The sequence below is a fragment of the Aythya fuligula genome, chromosome 2, assembly GCF_009819795.1.
Source record: "Aythya fuligula isolate bAytFul2 chromosome 2, bAytFul2.pri, whole genome shotgun sequence".
NCBI lineage: Eukaryota > Metazoa > Chordata > Aves > Anseriformes > Anatidae > Aythya > Aythya fuligula.
In genome coordinates, this window is record NC_045560.1 from 66,388,828 (window position 1) to 66,401,276 (window position 12,449).

General features: G+C 39.5%; 1 protein-coding gene across 4 annotated transcripts in view; it reads left to right on the forward strand.

Moving 5' to 3' along the window:
* Positions 1-12,449, forward strand: part of TRANK1 (tetratricopeptide repeat and ankyrin repeat containing 1) — a 54,714-nt gene that overhangs the window by 26,243 nt on the left and 16,022 nt on the right. For 3 of the 4 annotated variants that reach the window (XM_032182461.1, XM_032182464.1, XM_032182463.1), the window contains 6 exons: positions 1,542-1,712; positions 5,260-5,412; positions 5,789-6,040; positions 6,751-6,927; positions 8,445-11,312; positions 11,861-12,060. In XM_032182461.1, the coding sequence (XP_032038352.1) occupies positions 1,542-1,712; positions 5,260-5,412; positions 5,789-6,040; positions 6,751-6,927; positions 8,445-11,312; positions 11,861-12,060 (3,821 nt within the window). The remainder of the gene's footprint in view (positions 1-1,541; positions 1,713-5,259; positions 5,413-5,788; positions 6,041-6,750; positions 6,928-8,444; positions 11,313-11,860; positions 12,061-12,449) is intronic. The other variant, XM_032182462.1, reaches the window with a different exon arrangement.

Here is a 12,449-nt window from a genome sequence, read left to right on the forward strand (position 1 = left end):
GGTTTCAGTTAGAGCAGAATTTTCTTCCTAGTAGCTGGTGGAATGCTGTGTTTTGGCTTGGGATGAGAAGAGTGCTGATAACACCCCGATGTTTTAATTGTTGCAGAGCAGTGCTTATACCAAGCCAAGGACATCTCAGCCTTTTGCTCTGTCCTGCCAACAGGCAGGCTGGGGGTGCAGTAAGAGCTGGGAGGGGACAGACCCAGGACATCTGTACACTAGGTTGGCAAGAGGAAACAAGCATCAGAACCAAGATAACTCCATGCTTCGCAGTCACTGAATGCAATGAAATTCTGGTGGTTCTCTTTATAGCATGAATGAGGTGCACACAGCCTATATCTAATTAATTACCTTTTCTAGAAAGGAGCCACACTTCTATCACAGCAGTTCCATCTGTTGCTATAAGACTCCTGTGTTTCCAGAAGAAACCATATATATATATTTATAGATACATAAAAAACAAACAAACAACAACAATTAAAAAAACCCACTTGCATCCCTCCACTTACAAAAAATAACCCCTAAAGTAGCTTGAATGGTCTGGCTTAGACACACAAAGCACAACAGTTGTGTTAGCTTGCATTACTCTTATCCAGGTCTTGCCTTCAGCACATATAACAGACTATGTGTTGTGGTGCTGTGCCTGGGGGAAATGTAGTGGTCTAACACTTCTTTGTGCAGCATTGCTCAGCATTCTCCTGCATGACTTGGTATTTTGGTGTTCCTGTGCTCCTTCAGCTGTTCTGCTGGCATGGCTTATAGCAAATGAGCAGCTCTTTGAGATGAGTACAGGCAACTGCTTGCAGAGCTGTGAAGCGCCCCTGGTAGTGCAGTGTGACACAGTAAGAGAACATGTCATCTTCCAGAATATTAAATACTGTGTCAAGACCTTAAATCACTGTTATATGTACTGTATATATGTTTTATCTGTAATCAGTTTCAAAACAAGTATAGTAATTTCCATTGAAAACAATGGTACCTGCCTGGTCAAAGTGGAAAGCTTTGTTTCAAGGCTTTATTACCACAAAAATGTGTTTCATGCTGCATAGGAAAGAGAATCAGTACCTAGCTATATATATTCAAACATGAATATGTAAGAGACTTTGTTTTGTTAAGTTATCTTATAACCAATAGAAAATCCTCCTTATTTATTTATTTATTTATATACCAAGCAGTTTGCCTAGAGACTGGAGAACAGGACTGGGGCATAAAGGGAGGAGATGTATTCCACCTGCTGCCTCTGGCCAGTGATATGCTCTTGAGGGATCAAGTTGCTTTGTTTTTGTTCCCTTTTCCCAACTTACACTAATGAAGATAGGGTTTCGATTTTTTTTTTAACAGCTCTTTGGTTTCTTCTTGGGACAATACCTAGCAATACTTTTGGGGTTAATACCTACATAACATTCTTATGACACTGGAAAAAATAAGATAACTATTTTTTAAATAAAATTATGCTGGAACTATGTCATGGTCTTTAAAACAAACAAAGAACCCGAACAATGGGAGTTACTCTTCTAATGCTTTTCCTTTTAATATTTTAGGTCAAACAGAAGATGTGCTCATGCTCCTGAGCTTTGGGGTTGATCCTACCATTCCAGATGCACGGTCAAGATACGTCATAGATATCTTGAAAAAGAATAAAAACTTTAATGCTGTCAAAGCAGTCAGAGATCACACTGAGAAACACACTTCTTCCTCTGTGGAATTGGAAGGTACTGCATGGACTCTGTACTTTTCCTGTTTTTAAATTATGTGTTTTAGGTACAAAATTGTTTCATTTGTAATTGGTAATATCAGGTGGGTTTTATGTAACCCTCTGTATGAGTCATCACACTAAGTCAATGGTGAACACTTTGTCCTTGTCTGAAGGTGTCTGCTGTCCAGCTATGTTCTTTACTTACCATCCACTCATGTAATAAGTAACTAACTACCAGTTGTATCAAGTATCTATAAGCTGCTGGTGTTTTTTTTCCCTTAGCACAAGGCTCCACCTCCCTCTCCCCCCATGGCTAAGTGCCAGGTCCTGCGCTTTGATCACAGCAACCTCATGCAATGCTGCAGGCTTGGGGCGGTGCAGAGGAAAAGTATCTGGGGGTGCTGAACATGAGCTGGCAGTGCCAGGAGGCCAAGAAGACCAGTTGCATCCTGGCTTGTTTCTGGAATAGTGGAGCCAGCAGGACCAGAGAGGTGATCGTCCCCCTTTCTCACTATAAGAAGAGCATCGAGGCCCCGGAATGTATCCAGAGAAGAGCTATGAAGCTAGTGAAGGGCCTGGAACACAAGTCCTGAGAGGAACCTCTGAGGGAATGGGGGTTGTTTAGTCTGGAGACGAGGAGGCTCAGGGGGGAGACCTTATTGCTCTCTACAACTACCTGAAAGGAAGATGTGGGGAGCTGGGGTTGGCTTCTTCTCGCAGGTAACTAATAATAGGACTAGAGGGAATGGCTTCAAGTTGCACCAGGGGAGGAAATTGTCCTGGTTCTGTCCCCTCCCAGCTGCTGCACCCCCAGCCTGCCTGCTGGCAGGACAGTGGGAGAAGCTGAAAGTCCTTGACTTGGTGTAAGCACTGGTCTGCAACAACTAAAACATCAGTGTGGTGTCAACGTTATTCTTGTCCTAAATCCCAGACATAGCACCATACCAGCTACTAAGAGGAAAATTAACTCTATCCTAGCTGAAACCAGGACAGAAATGACGTTGGAAATTCTGAGACACATCTTCTCAGAAAGAGTAGTCATTGGAACAGGCTGCCCAGGGAGATGGTGGCATCACCATACCTGGAGGTGTTCAAGGAATGGTTGGACATGGTGCTTAGGGACATGGCTTAGTGGGTGATATTGGTGGTAGGGGAATGGGGGATGGTAAGGTGGTTGGACCTCCCAGATGATCTTGGAGGTCTTCTGCAACTTTGATGATTCTGTGATTCTGATAGAAACTTCATCTTTTTGATGCTTTTTCCGTTTTGACCTTTTGACCTTCACCTTAGTTTTTGGCAAATGAAACACTTGGTAAAAGTATTCATAATATATTTTAAAATGCTGACCAAAAAGAGAAGCCCTGAAATGATGAACATGTGTGAAAAAATGCTGACCTGTTTTGAGAACAAAATAGCGTTTTAGTGAAAGCTCGTTGTTCACAAAGTTTTAGCCCTCTTTGATCAGTGTGGGTGATACACAGCTAAAACTCCTCTATTACTTAAAAAATTTCAATCTCTTTGAATGGTAAGGGAAAAACTAAAGCTAAGAGAACCTCCAATAATAAAACAGAGGAGCTGTAATTTAGTTACACTATTGAAGTTTGGACAAACTTCAAAGTATTTTTAAAATATATTGATATTTCTAGGCAGTTTTTGAAAGACTTGTTGTCATACAGAAAGATACGAATCTTAATTTTCCCAGTGGTAACATGAAATTTCATCAGCTGGGGTACTAAACTGGTTTCTAGTCTGCTCTGTTATAAAAGCCTGTCAGTTCTGAAAAGGACTCACTTGTCTATGTAACTTTCCATTTTGGAAACTAATGTATGATTGCCTAAACTAATGAATGATTGCCAAAAATCGCAGGTATTTTCTTTTCCATGCCAATCAATTAGAATGAGAAGGCATTCAAATTGTAAGACCCCTGTGTCAAGGTATCAAGACTGACTAACCCTTATATGATTTATTCTATGCCTTAACAAATAGAGTACGTCTGACTTGCCTAAACTGCAGTATGGTCAGAGAGATTGCTAGTTGAGATGGGAGATGAGGAACTCCTTACCCAAAGGATGAAGGGTCCCTGCAGAAAGAAGGTGCTTTCTTAGCAGTATGGCAATATAGCTTGGTTGCTACTTACAACTCTAAAAGAGACTGTATTTGTGCAACAGACATTTCCAGCAGAGGTCCAGTTCTAGGAGGCTGTTTGGAGAAGCACTTGTGAGCATCCATGTGAGAACTGACTTGCCAGTTAGACAAGATGTTCCTGCAGGAGTTTCAGGTTCAGAAACAGGAGGCAGGTCCTGCAGCTGACCTTGATAAGTCCTGGTTTAGACTTCAGTTTAAAACAAGGTCTGTAAGTCCCAAGCAAGATGTTTGTTCATCTTGAAACCATTTCTTCAGTATAACCTTTCAGGGATGGCTTGGTGCCTGATCTTTTTTTCCCTGGCAGTAGCCAACCAGAGCTTTAAAGTAATATCTGTATTAGCAGGACTACTGTGTTAGCCCAAAGCGTAACCTTTTCAAACTAGAACTTCCTCCTATCGTACAGATGTCAAGTGGAGCAAAAGACTGCACAGGCAGGTCAAACTTGTCTAAAAGCAAAGCTTTTAGACCATCTCTCTGGTTTCCAGTAGGCTTATGTGCAAAACACACTTGAAAGCACTGGATTTCATTGCACTTGAACCTTCAGGAGCCTGGCAAGCAGATCCCCACAGTTCTTGTTTCTTTACTGTAGACGTCTCTTGTCCTTTTCCTGGAGAAGGTCCTAGCGTAGTGGTTCTCAGGAAGTTTGCATTGCTGCTGCTGCTGTGGTGGTAACTGCTTTAGTTGGTGTTCTGGGTAGCTCTGCATGTCTTTTGTGGTCAATTTACTTTCTGCAGTGCACAACTCCCAGGAGCTTTGTAGGTCTTAAAGCAAAGCAAGAGGCTGGAGAATGAAGTGCTGCTTTACACCAGGGGTTAATCCTGGTTGCTAAAAAGATGACCAGCCCTGTTTATTTTTTTGCTCTAAGGCGTAAAGCTACTGTTTTGTTTGATCTTTGATGTACTTACATTCCTCAGAGATTTTAGGAAAGTCAAACCAAGTCTTAGTTTTCATTTAAGAGGACTATTATTATTAAGATGTGTGTTAAAATCTGCCATTGTCCATTACCTAAGTATCTCAGTATCTCTTAAACTTATAGCTGTCATTCTGCTGTGTGTTCGTGTGTTGTTGTTGTTTTGTTGTTTGTTTTTCGAGTATTAAGTGGGCAAATTATTTTTGGGCCTTTTCTTAAATGCCAGCAAGGATTCAGACAAATTCAGGACATCTGATCAAAATTGTATGCTGGAAAGCCACTGTTTTTAGTCACTTTAAAAAGTCTTGCCACTGTGAGGCAGCAATGTCTTGCCTGCATGCAGGTCAACTTAGGAACTATTGCAATTTTCAGCCTGAGGTACTAATGTAAAGAGTTTTTGAGTGTATCAAATATGCTTTGGGATATGAAGTATAATAATGTATTACAGTCCTCTGCTAAACACATGACATCAAGGAACCATGTTTTCAATTTCTGTAATGTTTTTCAGAAGAAGATAAAAGCAGAGCTGTAGTTGACTCCTTCCTGGATGCTCTTGAACAGTTCGTCAAGTTCTGCAGTTGTGAAAATGGGATACATAACACAAATGTATTGAAGAAAGATGAGGTTCAGGGATTTCTGAAACTGCTTTCTTCTGTGAAAGGTACAGTGAGTTCCCATTTCTCCCCTTCTTTCATTGTTGTGAAAAATGTATTTGATGCTAATGTGCAGGTTCTGTTGTTATTCTTCCTTCACTTCCCTGTTTATGCAACTGATGTTACTGGAACAATATGCATTTCCTTATTTTTACTGTTGTGTTTCACATTTAAAACCCACCAGAATATGCACAAAAAAAATGAGTATCATGAATCAAAGTGTTCAAACTTACTTGTCTGTTAGCAACAAGACAAAAGGATGCGAGTGTAGAATTTTGCTATTGTGTGCTTTGAATTTAATGAGCTCATCATCTGAAATTTGTTTACATGGATATGTATTTTGTCAGGTTTTGACCAAGTTATGTTGCCTTGACTGTCTTGCAGAAATCCCTGAAGGAGCGGTTTGCAACATCTCCCAAGCCTGTGCTAACAACTTTATAAAACAGTTGTTGAAGAAGCAAATGTGGCATGAAGTTTTGCTGTTGCTAACAGGGAAAGCCAGTGGGGAAGAGACCTTAGATGGAGGACTCTTCAAAAACTGCAGTCTTCCAGACGTTGACATTGGCAGCGTTATCCAGCAGTGTGATGGATTGGATGAGCAAATACACCTCATAAGATGCTTGATCGAAAATGGAGGTGAAAAGCTGCAATACTAATGTCTTAAAAGATATTTTGTTATGCATGTTTGAAGCAACATAGTTTCAGAACTACAAAGGCATAGTTTTGTGGCTCTGTATAATTGTTAAGCTGTTTTCCAAGTGAAATTTGGCTGCCAGAGTTGGATTTGGAAGTAAAAAGGCCAAGGATTATTGTTGGTCATTTTTCTTGTAGTTCTCTTGGGTTTTAATTTCCCTGTTTTAAGCCACAATATTATCCTGGTAGAAACTGTGAGCCACAGTCTTTGGGTTCAGTCCATTGTCATGTCACAAGTAATTGGCTACTTCAGTGATTTAGGGGACATGACCAGATAACTTTTTTTGTAGTCAGTGTGGCCATCGTTTTTCTTGTTTTGCATGAGGCTTATTTCTAGGATTACTCTGCCCTCTTTCACTTCAACTTCATGCTAGCCATAAATTGCAGGCATACATTCCTGCTTACAGCCTTGTGAGTGGCTGAAGTTGCAAAGAAGCTCTTTGTTTGATTATTGGAAGATCAAAGGTTTGAAGACTTTCGTAGACAAAAGCTCTTTAACAGACACACATAAAAGGTTGATGTTAAAAAAAAAAAAAAAAAAAAAAAAAAGCCTGCTCTGCAATCAGTATGTATCTTCTGATTAGCATGTTCTGTAGTTTGAAGATCTGTTGTATCAGATTTAACCCCTGATATTTTCATGTCCTTCATACCAGCTCTGCCAGATGGGATTGGAGCCAACTCTGAAATACCATTGCAAATATGCCTGGAAAAGAATTATTTTGAACTGGTGTATTTGCTGTTGATTAAGGGTGCAGATCCTAAGAACATCTCCATTGCACAAGGAGATACTCCCTTGCATGCTGCAGTTTACATTTATATTGATAAAAAAGGTAAGGCTTTTGTGTGCCTGGGTCTAGGGCACACAAATGTCTCGAGCAGATTTGCATCATTCTTTTTTTCACAGCAACTGTTGAAGACATCCTATTTCTTCCCTCTCTAGTCCACTGCCACTTTCACTGCTTTTTTTTTTTTGATGTGATAGTAGAGGCAGCAGACCAGGCTGTTTGGCCATGTCTCAGCCCTCAAACTTTGCAGACCAGAGGATATGCAGCAGTCTTTATTAATCTGATGTTCTACATTTTGTTTGCTGGGGCTGGGGCTATGAGGAAAGTTAATGGCAGCTCAGGTGACTAGTGGGATTCAGACAGCTGTAATGTCTCCATCACTTACTGTTTTTTTTTGTGACTGTATTCTTGTTTACTTGAGCTGATTTTGAAAAGACAATTCTTTGAAACCCTGTAAAATTTGTTGTAGGTGAGAATGATGTAAATATGAAGGATCTAGGATATAAAGGCAGGTTGATGGCAGCAGACCTTGAAGGAAATCTGACAGTGATATCTGAAATTCTGTCCCCTGTTTTTTCAGTTGTAATTCAAGCAAAGTTTTGTTCAGAAGAGTGAGTGGCAGAACTGTAGGGCTTACATGTAAATGTAAGAAATTCAGAGCGACTGTCAAATCAGTCAGGTTTGATTTTTCCCAAAGTCAGGTTTGATTTTTCTTTAAGTTAAGAAAAAAGGCATTTTAAAATTTAAAACACTATTTATTCACTTTTAAACACATTTCATTTAAATAGCTTCAGAGAGATTGAAAACGTAGGTACTGCCAACTATAAATTTTAAATCAGAAGAGTTAGAAGGCTAAACGTGGTATCTTTTAATTTTTTTTTACTGTGCAGAGTTGAGGTGAAATTCCTCTAGTGATTTTGAGTCACTAATTTTATTAGGAAAGAAATGTTTCACACGTATTATCAGGATGAAATAACTTATATTATCTGGATGATAATCAGAAAGCTGTAGAATTCTTTATTTTTTTTATTCAGGGAGTTATTGGACTAATTCTATCCTGTAGGAAATTGCTCTGGGACCCTCAGATATCAGGAAATAGTTGGGATTTGCCACAGGTTAGTTTAGTAACTCTAAGCTATCTGCTTCAGATTCCTTCAGGGTAGCATATTAAAGTGAACCAGATGACCCCAGAGCAGTACACAGAGCTTCCGCTTGTCTACATGACCACAGCCACCAGCTTTTGGTAACTGATGCTGGAAGATGAATGAATGTCTGCACCTGTATGTTAGAATAAGGAATTAAATTGACTGATGCTACAGGAGCAGTTGCAACACTAGAGATTTTTACAGCTTTGCTGCCACTGTATTGTTTTTCCTGAATATTGAAAAAGCTGTTTTGAGATATTTCAACCAAGTACGTTTTACAAACATATAATGTAGAATTTGTATTTTGAAAGCAAATTGATTTTTGTTTAGTAACTGTAGTAAATAAAAAAGGTATTAAAATTTGTTGGACTACAAAGCAGCATTGTAAAGCAACTGTTTTTTTTTTGTCGTTTCCAGATGGCATTGGTTTAAACATTCTGAACTATCTGCTTGATCTCTTTGCTTCAAGACCTTCTGACTTTCCATATCTTAATCCAAACATACAAGATAAGAATGGGGATACAGTGATGCATGTTATTTTTCAGAGAGGATTTTTAAAGCAGACAAAGAAAATAATGGATTCATTGGCAAAATTTTATATTAACTTCAATATAAAAAACAAACTAGGAAGAGATGTGAGGCACAGAATTAAAAAAAATGACCCACTGCTACTTGCTTGGAAAACTGCTGTATCAGAGAAGAAGTACCGGCAGAATATAGCAGGACAGTCAGTTAAAACAGCTAAGTCTGCTCCAGTCTCTGACATATCACAGACGAAGAGCTCAGGATGTTCTTCATCTGGGTCATTATTAAAAGCACCATCTGGAAACACAACACATAACGATGTGAAAACCTCTTGTTCTGTAAAGACAAAAAATGATCAGTTGGTGAAGCAGGAAATGGAAAAAATAAAGAACCCCTTAACTCTGCAGGAAAGTCTAGTGCAGGAAATCAGAGCTTTAATTCAGCAATTAAAATTAGGTGACACACTGAGAAACAATAATTCTCTGTTACAAAAGCCATTTTCAGCCCAGACTACTATGGAAGAGGGAAAAAAGGAATCATTGCAACCTTGTGGAAATGTGATTAATCCTGAAGGAAAAGGGGATGACTGGAAGGAAAAGAAGGAAACACAAGAATTTAGTATGGACCTCTCTAATGGAGAGAAGGAAGAACCAGAGGACGAGGAAGGAGATATTCTGGATATAGAGGCACATGTGCAAGAGTTTGATAACATGACCTGGGAAATAGAGTGCACTCCTGAAACGTTGAAGACGTTGAGCAGCAAAGCTATACCTCCTTATCTGAAAACTAAAACTATAATGACAATTAAGCATCTTGGCAATGGGGAATGGACTAAGGTTCTTCAGAAGCCACTGAAACATTTGAAAGCTGATATCCAGCTCTATGAAGCCAAATTGGGCAAAGGTGCAAGAATGCTATGGGAACTTGCGATTGACTTTTCTCCTCGTTGCAGTGAGAGTGCAGAAAAGATTATGGAGACAGAACAGACAAAAGGTCTTCCAGAAAAATCAGGAAGAGTTTACACAGAAATTATCAGAATTTGGGCCATTGTTCTTGACCACTGCAAGCTGAAACGTGTCTTAGATAACATATGTATATCCTACAATCGGGGTTTATCCTGCATCTTAAGGAAGAAGCTCAAGGGCATCAATAAAGTACATCAGAGCTACAACATCACAGTAAAAAAGCGTGTTCCGCGTTGTTACATTGAAGATCTGGAAGCAGAAAAATCAAAAGAACATACTTTCCCTGAGTATTTCCCTCCAGCCAGTGCTGCAGAAATGGAATACAATATAATGAAATTCCACAGCTTCAGTGCTAACATGGCACTTAACATTATAAACGATGTACATTTTGCTGTTGAATACCCATTCCGAGTGGGGGAATTGGAGCATGCAGTGATTAACCTCAATCCAAAGCCCATAGAACCAATCATTTTAATTGGGCGAAGTGGGACAGGGAAGACAACTTGCTGCTTGTATAGGCTTTGGAAGAAATTCTATTTGTACTGGGAAAGATCCACCATGGCAAATAGTCCTCTGCTGGCAAGGCAAACTTGGCGGCAGAAGCAGTGCAGTGAAGCTGAAAAAGTGAGGTTAGGGAAGGAAGAGCATGGAGAAAAACAAGACAGTGATGATTCCAGTGAGGAGCAGGTGAGTGATGTGCAAGGCAGTGAGGATGAAAAGGTTCCTGTGGACACAACTGGTGGAGAAACAAATCTATGTGATGACCATGAAGACCATGCGTGTAGTGCAGAAACACTGAACAGCCTGGAGCACCTGCACCAGATCTTTGTGACAAAAAATCCTGTCTTGTGCCAGGAAGTTCAGAAGAATTTCATTGAACTTAGCAAGTCATCTAAGATAACCAGTCATTTCAGGCCTCTGGAACCAAGTGTTCATAGGCTACAAGATATTAAAGATGAAAATTTCCCACTGTTTGTCACCTCCAAGCAGTTGTTGCTGTTACTGGATGCATCCATGCCTGACCCGTTTTTTCCAAGGAATGAAGATGGAAGCCTTAAAAGAACCATTGTTGGTTGGAGTCCCCAGGAAGAGTTGGTGGTGCCAAATTGGCAAGATGAGAATGAAGAAGGTAATGCTGAAGTGGAACATGGTGATGAGGAAGGAGCTGCAGATGCACACTCTAGGGAAAGTGACCCTCGTACTTTTGTGACTTATGATGTATTTGCAAATGAAATATGGCCAAAAATGGTGAAAGGTAAAAGCTTGTACAATCCTGCACTGGTTTGGAAAGAAATAAAATCATTTCTGAAAGGTTCTTTTGAGGCGCTGAATTGCACTGGGGGTAAGCTCACTGAGGAGGGGTACAAAAAGCTAGGTCTGAAGAGATCGCCAAACTTCACAGAAGACAGGAGTGAAATCTATCACCTCTTCCATCTTTACCAGCAAATAAGGTCTCAGAGAAGCTACTTTGATGAAGAAGACTTGCTATATAATTTATCTCAAAGACTGTCAAAGCTCAGTGAGCTGCCATGGTCCATCCATGAGTTTTATGGTGATGAGATTCAGGATTTCACCCAAGCTGAGCTAGTGCTGTTAATGAAATGCATCAATGATCCTAATGCCATGTTTCTAACAGGTGACACTGCCCAGAGCATAATGAAAGGAGTTGCTTTTCGTTTTAGTGATCTGAGGTCACTGTTCCATTATGCAAGCAAGAACTCCATAGACAAGAAGCAGCGTGTTAGAAAACCAAAAAGGATATATCAGTTGTACCAGAACTACAGGTCCCATTCAGGTAGAGTAACAAATTTATTATCTCAACCTGTGCTTTTCAGATGTCACAAATTATTGAAGTTTTCTACTGGCTAATTCAAAGCATCTTTAAGCGGGCTTTTTTTTTAGATGATCAGCTTTTTGTGACATCTCAACAGGAAAACCAAAAATGAACACTTGAAAAATAGTAACTTCTCAAACACTCATGCTTACTGCATGTTTTGTCTATATTTGACTTAAATGAAAACGTAACAGAAAGTAATCATGCATGCTTTTTTGGCTCCATCCTCAAGTTGCTAGATTTTGCAGGATTGAGCTACTTCTGTTTTTCATATTAGTTTTGTTTATGACCTTCATTTTATGAGGACACTGCTAAGTATTTGTAGCATGTTTTAGATCTTTGCAGGCCTAAGTAGAAACAAGGTGGACCTTACAGCTTCCTTTTTCTCTGACTAGTAGTTTTTGTCATATTTCTTGATTTTCAAAAATCTAACAGTCTTTTTAGTGTGTTTGCAAGTGAGTATGAGGCAGCCTGACTGAAGTTTAAAATCTATATTCTGCTTGTTGTAGGTATTCTCCGTCTAGCATCTGGAGTGGTTGATTTGCTTCAGTGCTATTTCCCAGAATCTTTTGATCGGCTTCCAAAGGACTGTGGTCTCTTTGATGGACCCAAACCTACAGTGTTGGAGTCCTGCAGTTTTAGTGACCTAGCAATTCTGCTGAGGGGCAATAAAAGGAAAACACAACCTATTGAATTTGGAGCACATCAGGTTTGGTTTTCTTAGGTATACAGCTTTTCGCAGATTCTTCTAGCTCTGTTGCTAATTAAATAATCACTTTAAAAGACATTATGGACAGTCCATATAAGCCCTTTTATATTACTGATAAATTATGCTTTTTAAACTTTGAAACCTTCGTTGTGTTGGTTTCTATTTCTTTCTTTCTTAATGCATGCTCTTCCTGCTCTTAATTGCATCAGATGATTTTTTTTGGTCCAATTCTTATCTAACTCCAAATTTTCATACACCAGATCTGCATCTGTCCCATTGTACCATGCATTTGTCAGTCTTCTAGGGGCAGCTTTGTGTAGTGTGCTGAAGTGTGTGTTAAATCCTGTCTGGTTTTGAGAAACCTCTTGCTTTATCTTGACATATTTATG